This window comes from Siphateles boraxobius, unplaced genomic scaffold, assembly GCF_051911475.1.
Source record: "Siphateles boraxobius isolate OS27281-9 unplaced genomic scaffold, OSU_SipBor_1 143, whole genome shotgun sequence".
NCBI classification, from domain to species: domain Eukaryota; kingdom Metazoa; phylum Chordata; class Actinopteri; order Cypriniformes; family Leuciscidae; genus Siphateles; species Siphateles boraxobius.
The window spans coordinates 863,934-887,043 of NW_027508748.1; the positions used below are offsets into that span (position 1 = coordinate 863,934).

The 23,110-nt window shown below is 37.8% G+C and overlaps 1 protein-coding gene across 6 annotated transcripts in view; it reads right to left on the reverse strand.

The window, feature by feature from the left end:
- LOC143738311 (NLR family CARD domain-containing protein 3-like) overlaps window positions 1-23,110 on the reverse strand; it is a 77,863-nt gene that overhangs the window by 42,624 nt on the left and 12,129 nt on the right. For 3 of the 6 annotated variants that reach the window (XM_077230412.1, XM_077230411.1, XM_077230413.1), the window contains 5 exons: window positions 20,930-21,055; window positions 20,551-20,646; window positions 12,913-14,640; window positions 5,298-5,369; window positions 3,711-3,884 (listed from right to left, as the gene is read on the reverse strand). In XM_077230412.1, coding sequence (XP_077086527.1) covers window positions 3,711-3,884; window positions 5,298-5,369; window positions 12,913-14,640; window positions 20,551-20,646; window positions 20,930-21,055 — 2,196 coding nt within the window. Of the gene's footprint in view, window positions 1-3,710; window positions 3,885-3,954; window positions 4,411-5,297; window positions 5,370-12,912; window positions 14,641-20,550; window positions 20,647-20,929; window positions 21,056-23,110 lie in introns of those variants that run through there. The other 3 variants (XM_077230414.1, XM_077230416.1, XM_077230415.1) reach the window with 2 other exon arrangements.

Sequence of the window (23,110 nt, forward strand, 5' to 3'; positions counted from 1 at the left end):
ACCTTATTTTACTGGTGTACTTCAGCCTGCTGTGTGTAGTGGTCCTCATACAGTAGTCCAAGCTCAGGCGGCGTGTGTCGCGGTCTCTACAGGTTCAGTTAAAACTGACGGCAGAGACATTGAAAAAACATTGGATGAGGTGGAAGAAATGTCTATAGGTGGTTTTAACAACTCACAGACTTTGATTGAACTGGAAAAATTGTTTGCTCATTTCCCGGTGACACGTGCAGAGCAGTTGACAAATTAATTAATAATTTTTCTTGTTTATTTTCTGATTCCCCGACGTGCACTCATTTGATAGAACATGACATTGAGGTGGATGTTGAGAAGCCCATAAAGCAGAGATTTTATCGGGTAAATATGGATAAACAAAAGTAAATGGAGGAGCAGTTAAAATATATGTTTGAAAATAACATTGCTGAGCCTAGTTTTTCTAGCTGGGCTTCTCCCTGTATACTTGTTCCTAAGTCGGATGGTACAATGCGCTTCCCGAGAATGGATGACTGCATCGATCAGGTCGGTGCTGCAAAATTTGTCAGTAAGTTTGATCTCCTTAAAGGCTACTGGCAGGTGCCCTTGTCTAGACGTGCTCGTGAGATTGCTGCGTTTATTACTCCAAAGGGCTTATATTCGTATAAGGTAATGCCGCTTGGGCTTCGTAATTCACCTGCGACCTTTCAGCGTCTCATGAATCACGTTGTAGGGAACATGCAGGGTTGCACTGTATATCTTGACGATGTAGTCATTTATTCAAAAACCTGGGATAGTCACTTGAAAGGTATGTGGGAATTGTTTACTCGTTTGGCAGAGGCAAAGTTCACAATCAAACTCCCAAAGTGTGAGTTTGCGAAAGCGACTGTGACTTATCTTGGCCAGGTAGTTGGGCAGGGTCAGGTGCGTCCGGTGAATGCAAAAATTCAGGCGGTGGACCAGTTTCCAGTTCCAACAACTAAAAAAGAGTTGATGCGTTTTCTAGGCCTGGTAGGTTATTACAGAGCATTCTGTAGAAACTTTTATAGCATTGTAGCACCTCTCACTGATCTGTTGAGGGATAAAGTCAACTTTTTCTGGTGCCCTGTTTGTCAAAGTGCCTTCCAACATGTCAAAACGCTTCAATGTACTGCTCCGGTGTTGATGGCGCCACGTTTGGATAGATCGTTTAAATTGTATGTGGATGCGAGCCAGGTAGGGGCTGGAGCGGTCCTCATGCAAGAGGATGACTGTGGTATTGAGATGCCGGTTAGTTTTTCAAAGAAATTTAATCGTTACCAGGGGAATTATTCTGTGATCGAAAAGGAGACGCTTGCTCTGATTTTGGCTCTAAAACATTTTGATGTTTATGTTAGTGGTAGTGCTCCTGTGGTGGTCTTTACCGATCATAATCCGTTGATATTTCTAAATTCTTTGCAGTGTCCGAACCAAAGATTGATTCGATGGTCATTGTTTTTGCAGTCCTATTGCTTGGACGTTCGTTATGTGAAGGGAGTGGACAATATAATTGCGGACGCACTGTCTAGGGTGCCGTTAGGGTAATTGTTTTGTACTTCTAGTCGTTTTCCACTTCTGGATTCTTCAAACTGCCCTTTAGGTATATCGACTGCTGAACCAGAAGTGGGAATGAAAGATGCGGATGATTGGAACCGTAATGGCTAGTTAAGTATTTATTCATTTATCCTTGAATGGGGGGGGGGGGGGGGGGGGTAATATTTGTTGGCGGGTTTCCTTCTGGGGACCCCCTTTATATTTGGCGGGAGTGTGACGGCCTCTATACTTGTTTGTGCTATGTCTGTGTTTCAGTGGGGCGGGGCTGCAATCTTGAGAGCTGTTGGAGGACACCTGTGGTGGGAGTTTCTCTTCCGGATAAAAGCTTCCTGCTCTCTGCTTTTAAGAGGAACGAGCGAGGGGTTCACCCTCCGGCATGACTGTTCCCTTTCCGCGTTTTGTTTTGTTGCCGGCATTTTGTGTTTAATTCTGGTTTTGTTTGGTAAATAAATTGGTTATCTTTTGATTAATGTTTTGCGTCCCGCTTCTTTGTCACAACCTCTGAGCCGGGCTGTGACAAAACTTTATAATCTATCCAAAACTAATCACGAAATCTTGTCTAAACATTCATATTTAGTTTGTAACATATCGTGTTTATGATATTATATTAGCATGTTAATTTGCAGTTTGTTGCTTATACAGACATTTAATTTAAACATATTTCAGTCTATTTTTACTCATCTTAGTAGGTTAGCAATATAGTTTGGATGTGTTCATGTACATGTTTACTAATGTAGGTGCGAGGGTGAATGAACAGCACAGACACGCACTGTATAACTGTAGTAAACAGCGCGCGCCTGTGTCGTTCATTCATCATTTAGCCTACACACAGACGCACAATTCATATATAAACAGTCTTTTTGCAGTTTACAGACACTATTTAATATCGCGATTAGAACAAAGCACTTAAGAATAAATGATTTACTACATCAGCTCTTTCGACCCTCAGCCATTTTCAAAGGAATGGCTGAAACCGTAACTCATCACACATAATACACCTGAAAGTTCGCATGCGCAGAAGAGACGAGCACGTACGACGGCCTTACGTAAACATATCACCCGAATGATTGACACTTAGGTGGACCAATAGTATAGGCTACCCACCCCGGAAAAAGAAAATCCTCCGCTATACCTTTAAGTTATCATTTGTCTCACCAAGTTAAATTTTAAAATGTACGTCAGTATTTCTAATTTTTACCCAAGTACAAATATCTGTATTCTCATTAATGCTTTGAAACATTTCTGAAACTTATTTGATTTCTGCTTATTAGTATTTTGTCCATTTGACTTGCAACAATAGTTTTGGACATTAATTCAATTGAATCTCTGTGTTTTGTTACACTGAATATTTTGCTGATACTCTTCATGAAATTGTTGCGGTGCCAAGATGACAAAGATGTGTGTACTTGAATAGTCTATGAATTGTCACACCTTTAGTACCGTGGGGGAAGTTGTATATATCTGATTGGTCAGCTTGAATGTCTCACATTTGGGTTTTAGTCAAATGGTCAGGGAAAGGATAAAAGAAGATTGTATCTGTTACTTTGTCTCTTTTATGCTCGGGCTCTCTTTTTCTCTGGGTCCCTTTCTTGGGTCTCTCTCTCTTTACACCTTTTCTTTGTCTATCTCTCTCTTGTAACATTTTACATATATGCTGGGTAGCATTAATGATAAAAGTCATTATGTCATACATTTATTTTGTAACTCTTAAGTGTAACCATAACCATATTTTGTCATTAAACCTTTTTAATTACAAATAATGTGCTAACTAGTTTTGATTTCGTATTGACGCTGAAGTGCTACCTATTGCAATACAATATTGTCACTCTATATAGCAACGCTCTCCCACATATTAAGCTATTGTAATTGTGCTTATTTCCGTCGTTGGTATAAGTAGCAGTGGGTGGTAATAGACAAGAAATGTACAGTTTTCTACCATCATGCTAATAACGTTTCTTTAGTCATTCAGCAGTCTTGCAGCCTGAACCCCTGCAGGAAATCCACCCTTACACAGACTTGAAATTAATTTGATGAATTTGATCATGTTGTTTTTTAAAAGCTTTTGTAATTAATGTAATAATAGTTATTACCCCTGCATTTTATTCCATTTTATTATACTTTATGAATTCACAGTGACAGTTTCATGTGTGAGTCACGCATGATCTTACCCCAGTATCTCCAGTTTACAGTGAGGATTCTCCAGTCCAGCAGAGAACAGCTTCACTCCTGAGTCTCCTAGTTTATTATATGACAGATACAGATTTCTCAGGTGTGAGGGGTTTGATCTCAGAGCTGAAGCCAGAGTAGCACAACCTTTATCTGTGACACCACAATTTATCAACCTGTAGAGAACAATGACACACTATTCACTCTCTCAGATCAAAACAGAAATCTTTGTTTTTTGTAATTGTGTTTATAATTGTGCAATATCTCTTTTTTTAAACAATTAATTCAATATATCAGTAAGTTTAACTGTTATTCTAAGAGATTACGTCTCTATGTGAGGGAGAAAGTGTTACGGGTCAATGAGGGAGGACTCAGATGCAGAAATGAGTGATCAGGGGTTTATTTGAAAGACAGCAGACAAGACAGGATAGTGTGAGGGAGAGTAGGTGAACAGTCCAAACAGTAGGCAGGGATGAGGCACAAAGACAGGCTGAGAAAGCGACCGCTGAATCCAACCCAGGATGACAGTAGGAGGAAGGGGAGACACAGAATGACAGCAAGAGACTGGAGGAGAACAGTAAGTGCCAGGCAGGATCGCACAGTACAAGGGGATCGACTCTCAGAGTACAAACAATTACTGCAGCGGTCTTCCTGCTTGGCTGATGATGTAAGCAACAAGGGAAGCTCAGCTTGGAGGACAAACTAGGGAAGACAAAAGACACAGCAAGCACAAGACACGATGAGACTATAGTAAGCTCTGACTAGAAACTACAGTAGACTGTTAAACAAACAATGTAGCTCACAAAATTTATGGCACACAGAAAGTACATAACGAACTGGCAAAACATGAGGGCAAGAGAACACACGTTAAGGAAGCTGAGAACAAGAGGAACAGGTGAGCACACTCAGACAAGGAACAGGTGAACATAATCAGGCAAACGAGGACTAAACTAGACAAGAGGGCGTGGTACTGGGAAACAAGGAGGCAGGAACAGAGGACTACATGGTCAACACAAACAAAGACAGAGCCATATGTTCAAGCACAACACAAACATAGAGACATGCAACAAAGGCAACACAGACAAAGCTGACAGGGCAGAACCCTGACAGAAAGATCATATAAAACTGATAAAATTGAATACACTGAATGCATCATTGTTTTTTTCCAAAAAAAATCTAAATATAAGTTTATATATAGGGGTGGTGATGGCGAAATGGATAAGACACATGCCTATGGTGTGAGAGACCCGGGGTCGAATCCACTGTGAGACACCAATGTGTCCCTGAGCAAGACACTTAACCGCTAGTTGCTCCAGAGGCGTGCGACCTCTGACATTTATAGCAATTGTAAGTCGCTTTGGATAAAAGCGTCAGCTAAATGTAAATGTACAATGTACATGTACATACATGTTTATATACATAACCACAAATATAAAAATTATTAAGTAATCACAAATCAGGTCAGATAGGTGGAGGGTTTAAAAGCTGAAGTGTGACACTCATATTTTTTGTTAAACCATTATAACACTTCTTACTTAAACATTATAAATTAAAGTTTAACAGTGATGCTTGTTGTCAGTGTTACTTACTGAGCTGATCTAGTTGCTGTAACCACAGGCAGCAGCTTCTGAAGAACTTCATCTCCAGTGTTTTGTTCGACACTAATTGAAAATAAAAAATAAATAAGTCAATTATTAATGCTAATAATAATAATAAAGTCAATTATTAATGCTAATAATAATAATAATAATTAATATCACAAGTAAATAATACATTATACCTTCCTAAATACCTTCAAATAATTTTTTAATTAAACATTGCTTTTTAAAGTTTTTTTTAGTATCTAACTGTAGAAGCCTCATATTCAGCCAACAAAGATTTGTTTTTCTTTTTCTTGTCAATGTTGCTGTGGCAGGTCTATTAGTCTGCATTTACACTACAACACTATTTTGACATATCCGATATTTTGTCCTGTCCGTTGCTATGGTTATCACCATGGCGACATTTAACTCCCGAGTTGGGGGGGGGGGGGGGGGTGCAAGAAAAAAAGTATTTTTTTACCTGCATCAGCAAATTATTCACTGAAATTTTAAGCACACAAGTTTGTTTTATTGTTACGTTTTTTTTAACCAGGTTGTTTATTTAATAATTTACTTAGTTTTACTGTCGCACAAAATGTGAATCATTGTCCATCATTTTGCGAGCAACTGGTGATAAAGAAAAATGATGATGAGACAATCTAATTTTTTTTCTTAATACTCCTCTTGTGGCCCATTGTGAAAAAACGCATATTTTCATGAATTAAGAAGTATTTTGTGACCAGCTTGCTTTTTGTCTTATCAGTGCAAAAGAGACTCAAAATACTCTGTTGATTTTGATCTTACATATAACTGTTATACATTATTTGATCCTGTTAAATGTCAATTTTTTTTGTCTATACTCACAATAAAAACAAAGTGTTGTGCTTTTTGTCAAATAAAGAAAAATAAACATGATGCTCGCTGTCAGTGAAGTCCATTCTGAAACGCGTCCGAAAATGAACTGCAACTCAGCCAATCTGGTCACACAGGCACGAGAGATTTTTCTTTATGAAGTTTGAATTATCTCCTTTTAAATTAAGTAATTTATATAAAAAACAAATATTCTCGTAAAATGTAATCTGTTTAAAAAGAGAGAGATGTCAGTCGTCTTCTTTTTAGCTCATTATAGCTCATCAAGTGCTAATGTGACCGTAATTAGAGTGCGAGCTATTCAAACGCAAATAATCTGAGGCAAGCCATGCAAACATGCCAACGCTCACATAAGCTGGATAAAACACATCAAGTTTAAAAACAATCATGTACTTTACGTCGTCTTGCAACGCTGTGAGGAATAATACTATCTAAATAATCCTGGAAAGTTTACCTCAGAAGTGCTGGTAGTTTCATTTCGAGGAGCGACGGATCCATGTGAAGAGTAAGTCATTTATTCTTAAGTGCTTTATTCCATATCGCGGTTAGAACAGTGTCTGTAAACCGCAAAAAACTATTTAAATATGAATCGCGTGTCTTTGTGTGAATGAATGAATGAATGAATGAATGAATATAATATATAATAATAATAATAATAATAATATGATTAGCATATAAATGTTAATTTGCAGTTTGTTGCTTATACAAAGACATTTTATTTCAACATATTTCAGTCTATTTTTACTCATCTCAGTAGGCTATAGCAATATAGTTTGTATGTGTTCATGTAAAAATAACATATTTACTAATGTAGGTGCAAGTGTGAATGAATGGCACAGACGCGTGCGCTGTTGTTTACTACAGTTGCACAGCCGTTCATTCACACTCTATATTACTATAGCCTACTGGGATGAGTAAAAATAGACTGAAATATGTTGCAATAAAATGTCTTTGTATAAGCAACAAACTGCAAATTCACATTTATATGTTAATATTTCATAAACAGGATATGTTACAGACTAAATATGAATGTTTAGACAAGATTTCGTTGATTCGTTTTGGATAGATTATAAATATTTATTTGGATAAATTATTTTGCTGTAAAAAAAAAAAGACTCCTGCCACATCAAATAAGCTTTTGTTCGCCAATTTCTGCTCATATGTTAAATATATAGTATGGGATGTTTAGTCAAAAATAAAGAAGGTATATTGAATTATCAACTAAGATGTTATTATAGTGTTTGTTCCCATATTCAAACTAATGAATCCTTACCTTTGAAGGATTACACTTGAAATATTGTAATTGTTGTTGTAATTGTAACCTTTTTTTATTGTGTTTTATTAGTGACAAATTTGGGAAAGGATATATATTCCAAAACTTTTTGAAAACACAGTATGAGAATTAAAGGTGCATTGTGTAATATTTCTGAGGATCTATTGACAGAAATGCAATATAAGATTCATAACTATGTTTTCAGTGGTGTATAAAGACCTTGCATAATGAACGGTTATGTTTTTATTACCTTAGAATGAGACATTTATATCTCCATAACCACGGGAACCCCCTTCTATGGAGGTCGACATATTGTGTCGTCATGTTTCTACCATAGCCGACAGCAAACACTCAGCGCTACAGAGCGCGTTTCTTCACTACCTTGAAGAAGTTTTCAGTGGTGTATAAAGACCTTACTTAATGAACCGTTATATTTGTATTACCTTAGAATAAGCAGTTTATATCTACATACACCGCGGGTTCCCTTACATTGAAATGCGGCGACATGTTTCTACAGTAGCCCTAAATGGACAAACGTGTTTCATTACTATGTTGCTCTTCGTGCAAGGAAGCAAGCTTAGTTCAGCGAATAAAACACTTACACAATAATGAACAAGTAACAATAACATATTGTTTTACTGAATAATTAAGTAAACATAATTTCTTAATTTATCCTTGTAAAGAAACCTCATTGCTGAACTGGCTACTCTCTGCTGTCTCAGACGATGACATATTTTCCTGTGGGCCAGTGTAACTTTTGTTGGTTGCAATTTGTAACCTCACCACTAGATGCCGCTAAAAATCACACACTGCACCTTTAACTGCACAATTACTAGAAATGTTTACCTTGGATATTATACAATTTGCATGCATACAAAATTTGTGGAAAAAGACACTTTTTTTTCAAGATGTTATATATATACAGTAGGTGGACAACCAGAATGCCTATTACGGCCGCGCCAGCCACCGTAAAAATAAACCAGTCGCATTTCAAGTCATTCGCGAAATAACCGCCAGGTGGCGAAAAGGGATATTGTGCAAAACAGCAGCAATTGCCGCATTAGTGGGGTTAATGCCAATTAACTGTAAGGATGAAATACTACAACTATGGTAAAAAGAATAGAATTTTTTTTTTGGACAGAAAAATAGAATGAAAAGTTAAGAATAGAGACGAGAACAATATAACCTATAGGCCTAGACGTCGGGCGAAATAAGCCTATTCCCCGGAGGAGCAGCGCGATAACAAAAAAACAAAACAAAAATAATAACAAAAATAACAAACAGAAAATAAATTAGATGCAATGAAGCTGATTATTTGTACTATTCTATTGAGGAATGAGACGAATGAAGAGCGCTTCTCGCTCATGTGAGCGAACACAGGAGAAACGAACACTGGAGAAACTAATGTTTGGCAATGTCTCAGTGAACAAATTCATGGCCGAGTGGTAGAACTTACGTTTCGATCATTTAGATGACACGGGTTCAAATCCTGAACAAACATGGACTACTCAAAATTTTATATTAGCCTATTAATATTACATTAGCCTATTTTATAGACTATTATTAATGCTACAGTTATTAATAGATATTTGTTTATATTTATAAAATAAAATTACCACGCATTTCCATTTTACACTAAGGAACAAATATTATCCAACAGAATGACTTTACATCTGTATAATAATACGATGTATAATAATTCTGTATAATAATACGATACGAATTTAAAAAGCAGTTCTGTACAAATTATAAATTAAACAAATTATTTAGCCTCTGTTGCTTCAAAGACACAGCATGCCTTGTTGAATTCACCTTACAATAAAACGAGGTTGATCGCGAATAAAAGAGCTCTGTATCTGATGATCACTCCCATTCGTTTCTTGGCATGAACGTGTCGTAATGTTTAGATAATGCCAGATTGTTCAAAATCATACACACTGCTCAAACATTATAAAAAAAGTTTAATCAACTGGATTGAACACTTAAATTTAAATTTTGTGTGAAAAAAACTGTATAGGCTACAATAAATAAACTACAATATTTATAATTTAATAAGATATGGGGCTTACATTTGGACACATCGAGAGATTTATCCTTAAAATAATTTTGCCTATGCTCATCAGGCTGGCTATCCGACACTCTCCAGATGAAAGAGGAACATTAACACCTATTGTCCTGCACACACGATAAAGCACTGAACTGTTCCTCCAAACCCCCCACAGGCTATCTGAGTTTGAGATTGACTTAAAAGAGAAGTCGCAATTCACACTTAAATCGCTATTCTAGACATTAGCATTAGGCTGTTAAAGTGTTGATAATGAAGGAATTAAATAATTTAAGCTACATGATATTTCTGTTATAAAAGTTTATTACTAAATATTTAATTATTTCAATAATTAAAAAAAACTGGTTTGGGGAAGCTTTTAAGCAAAACTAAATATAATCTTCAAACGCATGTTCATTTGTTGTCATGAACAAAATGTTCAACTCAATATTAAATTCTACAGGGATCTTTGGATCCTTACAACCAGGCATGCAATTTGTGAATTAAGTTTTATTTATTTATTACTATTCAAATACATCTCGAACGGTGCTTCGTCTGCTGCTAAACTAAATAACATTTATATAATAATTCTGAACTTAAATGAAACAATATCGCAACATTGACAAATACATTTTTTGATCCGTTTTGATCTGTTCAGGGCGATTTATTTAATTAGAGTGAGATTTTCACCCTTGCCTTGTCATTTTCTCAGTGGGAAGCGCTGACATCATAGCTAAACATGTTTGAGTAGATCCTTTATACCTCTCGTTTTCAAATGGATTACATAATCAGATAACATTTATTAGCCTAAATATTTAGACAGTTAAAGGCTTTAGATATAGCCGATTTCTTATCGTGACTGAGCAAGTGGCTTTCGGTTCATATTTGTGAGGCGCAGTTCCCAGAGACAGAGACAACAGATAAACTTTTGTCAAGCCTAACATGAATAAAAGTTTACAGTTTTGAACGATGTAGACTACTCTACTCTTATCTGTATGACCAAAAAATCACGGAGTAGCCTATTAAGTTATTTTAGTTGTTATGAGAAAAATAAATCCAAATGAACGCGCCGCTGCGTTTGTCGAACACCAATTCAACATAATAAAACCAGATTTTAGAACAATGCATAGCGCCACTCGGCGTGGTGTGCCAAAACACTTAATTATAAACTTCAATATTTAATTCAAAATAATCTCAAAACGCTTTGTGACATTTTGAAAAGCTGTGCATGCATTAAGGCCACTGGAACCATGAACGTAACTGAAACGCTGGTTTGGATTTTATTGTTTGTCGTTTAAACGTGCCTGTGGCATATCTTTATTTTATATGGTCTATTGGTTAAGTAGCCTATAGCATTGATAACTGTGGAGGGAGGGGGTGGGGGATTAAAATAATTCAGCAGAGGGATGTTTAGACCAGAAGGAAATCTCCGTCCCCCATGGCAAATCGCACCTTGCTTATGTTTTTAAAGACTCTATGTAGACTATAGATAATAAAACAAACAAACAAACAAAAACAAATAAAGAAATAAATTATATATATTTTTTTTTTTTTTTTTACAGAAATGCTTTTGAAATTACGGTTGTATTATTATACAGATGTAAAGTCATTCTGTTGGATAATATTTGTTCCTTAGTGTAAAATGGAAATGCATGGTAATTTTATTTTATAAATATAAACAAATATCTATTAATAACTGTAGCATTAATAATAGGCTATAAAAAATGCTAATATAATATTAATAGGCTAATATAAAATTGAGTAGTCCACGTTTGTTCGGGATTTGAACCCGTGTCATCTAAATGATCGAAACGTAAGTTCTACCACTCGGCCATGAATTTGTTCACTGAGACATTGCCAAACATTAGTTTCTCCAGTGTTCGTTTCTCCTGTGTTCGCTCACATGAGCGAGAAGCGCTCTTCATTTGTCTCATTCCTCAATAGAATAGTACAAATAATCAGCTTCATTGCATCAAATTTATTTTGTTTGTTATTTTTGTTATTCATTTTTTTTTTGTTTTTTTGTTATCGCGCTGCTCCCCCGGGGAATAGGCTTATTTCGCCCGACGTCTAGGCCTATAGGCTATATTGTTCTCGTCTCTATTCTTAACTTTTCATTCTATTTTTCTGTCCTAAAAAATGTTCTATTCTTTTTACCATAGTTTTAGTATTTCATCCTTACTGTTAATTGGCATTAACCACACTCACATTTCAAAATGCGGCACTTGGTGCTGTTTTGCACAAATCCCTTTGCACCACCTGGCGGTCATTTAAGTTTTAGTTTTTTCATAAACAATATTCTCTCAAAAATACAAACATGTACATACATGTTGCTCACATATTATGGTAGCCCTGTTTGTGCTAAATAGAGTGTAATGACACCTTTGCCATAAATATGTTTATAAGCAACTGAAAAAAGCACAAATGTCAGGGCATGTCAAAAGATTTCAAGGAGCCCAAAAACACCTTAGACCCCAGAGGGTTAACTGTAATAATAATTTAATGATAAAATTTTTTTTAAGATAATTTAATATGCCCTGCGTGCTCTTCCGGCATTAAGGCAATTAACTGTTTTATCAAGGTTACTTTTGTCGTTTTACGTGACGTAATTTTCATCGTCAGAAGGATCCGCTTGCAGCCCAATTTTTGTGATCGCGCAGACATTTTTGTATCTTACTAGGGCTGGATATCGAGTTTGATACTTTTAAGGCATCGATCGAATAGCCTCGATACCATTGAGTATCAAAAAAATGTCTTGTCATTCGGTACCAAATTTCAATACCGTAGGGGATAGTCTTGTCAACATCGCTGAAACAATAAGCATGCAGCATGTATGATGTGCGCAAATCAAATTCTGGCTGTGGCGAGGCATCAAGGAAAAACACTAGTTTACGTCGGCACGATGCAATGAATGACGCAGACAAGCACCGCGTGCGTCGCACATGCTGTGTAGTAATGGGAACCGTGCGTCTGGGCCCTTCATTGACGCAGAACTTCCAGGATTCATATTTAAATAGTCCCTTTGCGATTTAATATTCTCACTTTGACAACATTTAATTTGAGAGAAACTATCATTACATCCCAGAAGAAGGTCTAGATGGCAACTTCAAATTAAATTGAGTTAAATTAAATTTAAAACGGAATTAACTCACATTAAACTATCCATCTTGTAAAGTGTGCTTATCCTTAAGGTTAGCTGCATTAACAGTTTAGCTTTCTTGTTTTTTCCCCTCTTTTTTCCCCAGTCAAGATATGCAGCCTTACAAGGACACAGCCACAGTTTGAGAAACAACCGCAAATTACATGCAATGTCCCAGAAATCAATCTGTGTCCCATGACTTAAACACCTCTGATCTATTAATTTCTCTTTGTTCATAATGTATGTAATGTTGTAATGTAATGTTCAGACTGTAATGATTGTACTCAGTGTTACTTACTGATCATTTCTGACTCCAATAAAGCTGTACAGGTTAAACTTCTGCAGTGTCTCCTCTGAGGACAACAACACAAACACTACAGCTGACCACTGAGATGAGGAGAGTTTCACATCACGTAATCCTCCACGGCTCACATGAGGTTGAGCTTTGTTCACTAGAGAAAGATCACCCAGTTCATTCAGACAGTGAAACAGATTGATGTATTTATCTGGAGAGGGATTCTCACTGATCTTTTCTTTAATATAGTCAACTGTTTTCTCATTGTTGTGAGAGCTGTTTGCTGTCTGTGTCTTTAGTTCTTGTAAGAGACTCTGATTAGACTTCACTGACAGACCCAGAAAGAAACGAAGGAAAAGGTCCAGATGCCCATTTTTACTGTGTAAAGCCTCATCCACAGCTCTCTGGTGGAGATCAGACAGTGAAACTGTGTCTCCATTAGTTGGTTTGGTAATCTGGTCAAACACATTGATGTTATTGTTGATAAAGGAGAGATACACATATAGAGCTGCTAGATGTTCCTGAATGCTCAGATGAGCAAAGCAGAAGACTTTCCCCTGACACAAGCCCAACTCCTCTCTGAAGATCTGAGTGCACAATCCTGAGTAAACTGATGCTTCTGTCACATCAATGCCACACTCGCTCAGGTCTTCCTCATAGAAGATCAGGTTGCCTTTCACAAGCTGCTGATAAGCCAGTTTCCCCAGTTTGACAATCATGTCTTCATCTTTCACTTTCTTCTCATAGTCCTTCTCATGTTTGATGTTGGTCTGAATGAGCAGGAAGTGTGTGTACATTTGAGTGAGAGTCTTGGGAACCTCTCCACTCTCTGCTTCACTCCACATCTTCTCTAGAACATTGGCTGAGATCCAGCAGAACACTGGGATGTGGCACATAATAAAGAGGCTCCTTGAGGACTTCAGGTGTGAGATGATCATGTCAGCCAGACTCTGTTCACTGATTCTCTTCCTGAAGTATTCCTCCTTCTGTGTGTCACTGAAGCCTCGAACCTCTGTCACTCGATGGACACACTCAGAGGGGATGAGATCCGCTGCTGCTGGTCTGGAGGTGATCCAGATGAGAGCAGAGGGAAGCAGATTCCCCACAATGAGGTTCGTCAGCAGCTCGTCCACTGAGGCTGATTCAGTCACATCAAACAATCTCACATCTCTCTGAAAATTCAGAGACAGACGACACTCATCCAGACCATCAAAGATCAACAGCACTTTATACTCATCACTGGATATGTCCATTTCTTGTGTTTGAGGGAAAAAGCGATGAAGAAGATCTGATAGACTGAGAGTTTTGTCCTTCATCAAGTTGAGCTCTCTGAAAGGAAGTGGAAATATGAGCTGGACGTCCTGATTCTCTTTCCCTTCAGCCCAGTCCAGGATGAACTTCTGCACAGAGACTGTTTTTCCAATGCCAGCGACTCCCTTTGTCAGCACAGTTCTGATGGGTTTGTCTTGTCCAGGTAAAGGTCTAAAGATGTCACTGCATTTGATCGGTGTGTCCTCTGTTTCTGCTCTCCTGGACTGTGTCTCGATCTGTCTCACCTCATGCTCATAATTGATCTCTCCACTTCCACTCTCTGTGATGTAGAGCTCTGTGTAGATCTCCTTCAGGAGTGTTGGGTTTCCCTGCTTTGATATTCCCTCATACAAACATTCAAACTTCTGTTTCAGATTTGATCTCAATGTGTTGAGGACTTCAGCAGGTTTAGAGTCATGGCTGTAAGATTAAAATACCACAATATTTTAGTATTATCCCATGTTAAATGTCCTTGTCAAGTCAAGTCAAGTCAAGTCAAATATATTTATATAGCGCTTTTCACAATACAGATTGTATCAAAGCTGCTTCACAGTATCAATCAAAACAACTTAATGTTTGTTTATTACTGGAAAAAAGACATCCAAGTTTGGTAGAGCTGATCAATGGTATGATTGGTTAATTAATTTGAATATCCCCAACTGAGCAAGCCAAAGGCAACAGTGGCAAGGAACCGAAAAACTCCATCCAGTGACCTAATGGTGTCCTAACACCCCATCAGGTGACCCAATGGAGAAAAAAAACCTTGGGAGAACCCAGGCTCAGTCGGGGGCCAGTTCTCCTCTGGCGTTTATGAACTAGAGGCCGAATTTACAGTAACTGTAAGATAAAAAATTTATATGAATGCCTGGCTAAATAGATGCGTCTTCAGTCTAGTTTTAAACTGGGAGAGCGAGTCTGAGCAACGAACAATATCAGGAAGGCTATTCCAGAGCTTCGGAGCTAAATGTGAAAATGCTCTGCCTCCTTTGGTGGATCTGGATATCCTAGGAATGACCAGAAACCTCGAATCTAGTGATCTTAAAGAGCGCGATGGATTGTAAGGCGATAGAAGATCCGTTAAATAGACTGGAGCTAAACAATTTAGAGCTTTATAAGTCAAAAGCAATACCTTGTAATTAATACGGAACTTTATAGGTAACCAATGAAGTGATGATAAAATCGGTGTTATATGATCATATTTTCTTAATCTAGTAAGAACTCTAGCGGCTGCATTTTGGACTAACTGTAGCTTGTTTATTGAAGATGCAGGACAACCAGCTAATAAAGCATTACAGTAATCTAGTCTCGAGGTCATGAATGCATGAACTAACTTTTCTGCATCAGAGACTGATAGCATATTACGTAACTTAGCAATGTTTCTAAGGTGGAAAAAGGCTGTTTTTGTAACATATGAAATATGCTTTTCAAAAGACAGGTTGCAGTCTAATGTAACACCCAGGTCTTTTACTGTAGCGGATAGAGTAACAGGGCATCCTACTATGTTAAAGTCGTGCTGTGAAAGGTTTTGTGGACGGTTTTTAGAACCGATAAGTATTACCTCTGTCTTGTCTGGATTTAATAAAAGAAAATTATGCGTCATCCAATCTTTTATATCTTTAACACAATCTGTCAATTTGGATAATTTAGCGTATTCATCTGGCCGTGAGGAAATATATATTTGAGTGTCATCAGCATAACAATGGAAACTAATTCCATGTTTCCTTAGAATATTACCAAGTGGCAGCATATATATTGAGAATAATAAAGGGCCTAACACAGATCCCTGCGGCACTCCATAGTTTGCCGAAGTTATAATCGATTTTTCTCCATTTAAGTAGACGAAATGGTAGCGGTCAGATAAGTATGACCTGAACCAGCTTAATGCTTGTCCTTGAACACCAGTGTAATTTTGCAGTCGATCTAAGAGTATTGTGTGATCTATAGTATCGAACGCAGCACTAAGATCAAGTAAAACTAGTACTGAGATACAGCCTTGGTCCGAAGCTAAAAGTAAATCATTTGTGATTCTAACAAGCGCAGTTTCAGTGCTATGATGTGGCCTGAATCCAGACTGAAACTTTTCATAGATGTCGTTTTCTTGCAAGAAAGAGCCGAGTTGAGCGGACACAACTTTTTCTAATATTTTTGACATAAATGGAAGATTCGAAATGGGTCTGTAATTTGCTAGGTTATTTGGATCTAATTGTGGTTTCTTAATAAGAGGTTTTATAACTGCCAGCTTGAACGTTCTTGGAACATGACCTAAAGATAAAGATGAGTTAATAATATTGAGAAGAGGCTCTTCCACTACAGGTAACACTTCTTTCAGTAGTTCAGTTGGTATAGGATCTAATAAACATGTTGTTGTTTTAGATGAAGTGATAAGTTTATTTAACTCTTTTTGTTCTATGGTTGTAAAGCATTGTAATTGTTCTTGCGGGGTAATAATTGCGGCCGAATTATAAGGCGCGAGCAAAGATCGAACGTTTACGATTTTGATTCTGATGCTTTCAATTTTCTCGGTGAAGAAGTTCATGAAATCATTACTACTAAACTGTAACGAGGTATTTTGTTCAGACGACGTCTGTTTATTTGTTAGTCTAGCCACGGTATTAAATAAAAACCTTGGATTATTTCGGTTGTTTTCTATTAATTTGCTGAGGTGCTCAGCCCTGGCCGTTTTAAGTGCCTTTTTATAAAGTGACATACTGTCTTTCCACGCGATTGTAAAGACCTCTAAATTAGTTTTTTTCCATTTACGCTCTAAATTACGGGTTTCTCTCTTTAAAACATACGTAGTATTATTGTACCATGGTGCTATACTTTTTTCTCTGACCTTTTTTAATCTAATGGGTGCAACAATATCCAATGTTCTAGAGAGAATGTTGCTCATAGTGCTAGTTAGTTCGTCTAATTCATCTGTTTGTTTGGGTTCAGGCAGCAGCTGGGACAGATCAGATAAGCTATTTGAGAAATGATCTATGGTGGATGGACGAATTGTTCTACCTGGTCGATAACGTGGCGCAGCATGACATATTACAGCAGTGCGTAATATGCAAGTTACCAAGTAGTGGTCAGTGACATCATCACTTTGTGGAATGATATCTATATCGGTTGGATCGGTTCCATATGATATAATTAAATCGAGTGTATGATTAAGACGATGAGTTGGTCCGGTGACGTTTTGCTTGACCCCGAAGGAGTTTAATAAATCTGTAAACGCAGCCCCTAACGCATCATTTAAATTATCTACGTGTATGTTAAAATCTCCAACAATTAATGCTTTATCGACGTTGACCAAAAGATCTGATAGAAAGTCAGCAAACTCTTTTAGGAAATTGGCGTAAGGCCCTGGAGGTCTATATACGGTAGCCAATGCTAGAGATAATAGGGATTTTTTTCTTACATCTAAGAGCGTAACATTTAGCACAAGCACTTCAAACGAATTAAACCTATGACGAGTTTTCTGAGTAACATTAAGGATATCTCTGTAGATTGTTGCAACACCGCCGCCACGACCGATCAGACGGGGCTCATGCTTATAACAGTATCCTGGCGGAGTAGACTCATTTAGACCGAAATAATCATTTGGTTTAAGCCAGGTTTCAGTAAGGCACAGAACATCGAAATTATTATCTGTGACCATTTCATTTACAATAACCGCCTTAGGTGTGAGCGATCTAATGTTTAGAAGACCTAGCTTTAGAAATTGTTTTTGTTCACTAATAGCGAGATTTTTTGTTTTAATAACAATTAGATTTTTTCTAGATCCTGCAGTAGATTTATTATTTGATCTTAGTAAACGAGGAATAGACACAGTTTCTATGCAATGTTCTACACTAGTATTAATATCAATTAAATTGGTGCAGTAGAGACTGTGATTTGGATTTTTGGTTACTAGTCAAATGGTATTTAACATCTTGGAGATGTTATCCGACAGAAGATCTGCCCCGATTCTACTTGGGTGTAAGCCATCAGCGCGGAAGAGCCTTGGTCGCTCCCAAAACAGATTCCAATTATTTACAAAAATCAATTTCTGCTCATTGCACCATGACAATAACCATTCATTTAGCGCGAATAATCTACTGAACTTTTCATGCCCTCGTCGGTACGTAGGAAGCGGTCCAGACACAATAATCGATGTTTCAGGCGATGTGCTGCGTACCGTATCGATAAGGCTCCTGAAGTCTTTCTTCAGAACCTCCGTCTGTCGCAGCCTAGTGTCGTTAGCTCCCGCATGCAGCACAACAGCTCCGACGCGCTCGTCACCGTTCAAGATCTCAGTTACCCGCGCAGTGATATCGAGAACACGAGCACCAGGAAAGCAGTGACTGTGCACCTTACTTTTACCTAACGTAGCGTGGACGTGTCGGACGGTGGAATCGCCGATGATCACAGCATCGCGTTCCGTTTCGCGAAGAGGGGAGAAGCGGTTCTGAGTGGAGATCTCGAAAACCGGGAGGGGCGAAAAGATTCTTGTCCTGGCTCGCGGCTTCCGCGGAACCACCCAGGCTTCGTGGTGGTGTGTTGGAGCCGGAGTGAATGAAATCATGGCTGATCGTGACCTGGACGCTCGGGACCAATGCTGAGAAACGCACGGAGTAGACGAGGTCAGCGTCAGCGGGTTACTAACGTTAATCACTGATCCGTGTGCATCAGCGCGTGATGTTTCAAGAGCTAAACGCCGGTCTCTCAGCTCAGCTTGTCTCTCTAGAAGGTCAAGGATCTGCTTTTCTACAGCTTCTAATTCAGACTGCACCGCAAGCAATTCAGATTTGTTCTCATCTGCACCAAGAGCTAGATAACATACACCTGATATATTCGCCATTTTAACAGATGGACAGTAAGTTAGCAATGATGCAACCAGTGATGCTATTAATATTTATACTAATTTATGACTCAAGTCTTGGGTATAACCGTCTTTTTAGTGGTATGGGTGTAATATAGACGCAGGATAGACGGGAAAACAAACAAACTCACAGCAGGCAACGAGGCTGACAAAAGCAGTCGATCGCAGGGCGAGCAGCAGTGAAGCGGTGTCTCGCTCTACGACCGAGACCTTGTCAGAAAAACCTTGTCAGAAAAACCTTGTCAGTTTTTATCATATATAGTCAACCTTATCCTATTTTGTTTTAGTCACGTTTTAGACAAATAAATGTCTCAGCATTTTAGTCTAGTTTTATTCAAAGAAAACCTCAATTATTTTGGTCTAGTTTTAGTAATTGAAAACTTGACATTTTAGCAATAAAATTATTGTGTAAAGTTCATGCATTATGAAATAAGTTGGTGGTAGGTGGCATTACACTTAAAAAATAATTACATTTATGAAGGTTTATCCTGCAGTTCTTGTAGACATTTAGTTTTTATAACATTAATATGTTGGTTTTTATAACATTAATGATGCCAAATCCATCCTGAACTGTAGACTGAGACACTAGGTGGTGCTCTTGTGTAAGTTTGCTGCTCAACTGCTGTATGGTAAAGTAAGACGGCTTAAATCTAAAACATTTTTTAGTAACTTATTTAACAGTTCATATGAAACTTTAAAAAAAAAAAAATGGAAATACAATTATGCATTTGCACACTTGGACTGTTGTATGGATAGTTAGCTCCTAATACTACAGGCCACAATCAACGGTTAACTGTTTCAGTTTAGCTATAAATATAATAATAATTCACTAAATAAATGACAATGATGTTGTAAACCTACCTCGAAATCTTTATGATTAGCCTGGATGTGCATCTTAAGGTTTGTTGTATTTTTTCCTGCAATTTCGAATCCACTTCCCTTCTCTTAAGTTTGAATCAGACATTTGCTTTTTTTCCGTTTCGATATACATAAAATTGGCCTTCTATTTTGCAGGTCTTCTATTTTGCACTAGTCCTGTTGCTGTCATAGCGAATTAAAGATGACTGTGTTTGAAATATGGCAAGTAAAATATATGCCGTCACAACTCACAACCACCCCGCAAAAAAATAAACCTACAGACTACTACTTAAACTGCTGCTCATGCCATAGATGAATGTACAGCTTATTGCAGCGGATTGAACAAAAATAAAAGTTGATTTGATGAAAATAAAGAGATTTGATTAGTTTATTTTTTTTACTACATTTTAGTCTTGTATTTTTTCGTCAACGATATGCATGTTGATTTTAGTCACAAATATCGTTTAATGACATTGGTGCCATCTCGTCTTCGTCTCGTCGTAGAAAAAAGGTCGTCAACAAATATTTTTCGTCATATTTTAATTAACGAAATTAACACTAATGTGTGATGTGAATTGCAGCACCTAAAATTAAACAACAATAACAAAAGTCCTACATTTTACCTGAAACCAGGATACATCCTTTTATTAAAGTCTTGTGGTTGAATCACAGGCATGAACACAGTTTTGTTTTTAACTGGTCTGGATGAAAGATTTGACCTTAAATCAGAATGAAGAGGGTAAAGAATCAGACACACTGATATTGATGTAATTGTGTCATTAACTGAGTAACAGGCCAACAGCTTTTACAATATGTAATAACAAAACACAACATAGAGCTTTACACAAGATAAGCTGATAATCATTAACAGACTGAAACTTACAGGATTTGAACTTAGAATTATTCGGTTCAAATCCAGATCATTAAACTGCTGTACATTAATGAATAATAATTTCATAAAAATCAAATACTATAAGTATAACTTTTATAGAAATTATATACCTGAGATTAGGCCGTTTGTCTCCACTCTTAAATGCTTGTGGCGGATCCATAGACCGGTTACTCTTCATAGACACACAGCTAGACACTGGTTTTTGTCTCTTCTGCTGGACTGAACTGGTTTCAAAACTAAGTCAAATAAAAAGCAGACAGACTTATAAATGTTGTGCACTTTTACTGAAAACTTCTGTCTTAGGAAAGACCAGGTAGTGTTGTTACACTTTTGCTTTAACATCTGTAACTCAGTGGTGTTTTGCACTGTTTCAAACTTTGATTATAATTATTTTGAGAAATGAACTTACTGGTTTGCAAATATTCAGCATGATTCAAAAAATTTAACAAAGCGACAGAGTAAACTGGTATTATTAGGAATTAAATCAAACAAATTGAAAACAACTATAGAATTATAGAATGATTCAACTCAGGTGAACAACCATGATCACATGCCTTGTAATTCTTCTGAGGTAAATTCAAGGTAAACAGCACAGCACAAACACAGTCTTCCAAACATTCTTCCAAACTCAATGAAAAACAGAGGAGTACTGAAGTCTCTGATTCTTTGTTTAGAGGTAATGGGCGTTTACAGGTCTGCTCCTTCACGTAGACAATTTGCATATCAATTGCTTGTGCGTGCATGGGTGTGGTCACATTAGAGCTAACGAGGACGCGTTTGAGAAACTGTACCTCTCGTTGCTTTCATACGGATTACTTAAAGAATATTTGTTTTCGATATGATTTACATAATTTTAAAAAAGAGACTTCAAGCTTTGTAAAGACATATGTCTCATGTCAGTGTGGCTAGCATTCACTGAGTTACAGAACATTTTCAGAATGAACTTCACATTGAAAGAGTAGGGAGAACGTGCATCATGTTTATTTATTTATTTTATGAAAAACACAACATTTTGTTTTTATTATTAGTGTACATAAGTAAAAGAAGACATTTAACAGTTTTGAATGATGTATAACACTTGCCTGTATGACAAAAATCGACAGTTATTTGAGTCTCTTTTGCACTGATAAGAAAAAAAGCGATCTGGCGTGACCACCGACCCCAGAGGGTTAAATTCCTTTCGTGCTACTGTTAAATACAGTAGCCAAAAAAAGCACTGTCTATTTCATTTATTTATTATGTTTTGTATATAATGTGTACCTTTGTTCTTATTTTTTAGTAACAAGAAGAACGTCTCGGTTACGTATGTAACCCTAGTTCCCTGATAGGGAACGAGACGCTGCGTCAAACGCTGCGGGGAACGCCCCTGCGTTGTGCGTCATGAAGCACGTATGGAATCAGCCCAATGGAGAGATGAAACGTCATAGGCGGGTGACGTCATCGACCAGGAAACTATAAAGCACCCCAAAAACACAAGCGCATTAGCTTCTGATAGGCTTGAAGGAAGCGCTAACGGGAGTGCCGGGAGTATGGCGGAGCGACGCAGCGTCTCGTTCCCTATCAGGGAACTAGGGTTACATACGTAACCGAGACGTTCCCTTTCAAGGGAACTTCGAGCTGCGTCAAACGCTGCGGGAACGCGAATACCCACGTCGCCATAGGACCAAATGACCGTCATGTGAGACTAGCGCACAGAGGACGAGAGCACCTGTGCCCCAGGGGTAGAGCTTAAGTCTAGGTCATATAACTTAATAAAAGTATGCGGTGAAGACCATCCAGCCGCATCACAAACATCACTCAGGGAAACCCCTGACAAAAGAGCTTTAGAAGCAGCCATACTCCTGGTAGAGTGAGCTCGGACAACCAAAGGTGAAGGCTGGCCAGCCGACTCATAAGCAAGTGAGATAGCCTCAACCACCCACTTGCTCATTCTCTGTTTAGACGCCGGACACCCTTTCCTGGGTGGCCCGAAACATACAAAAAGTTGTTCTGATTTCCTCCACAGGGCAGCTCTGTGGACATAAGCGTCTAATGCCCTAACAGGGCAGAGTGAATTAAGTTTCTCCTGGTCCGATGACATAAATGGAGGAGGACAGAAAGCCTGCAGAACCGTAGGTCTAACAATATTAGTAGGAACCTTAGGAACGTAACCTGGTCTAGGATGCAGAAAAGCTTTAACCATGCCAGGTGCAAATTCCAGGCACGAGGGTGAAACCGACAGAGCCTGCAAATCTCCGATTCTTTTTAGTGAAGAGATAGCAAGCAAAAAGATAGTCTTAAAAGTGAGAAAC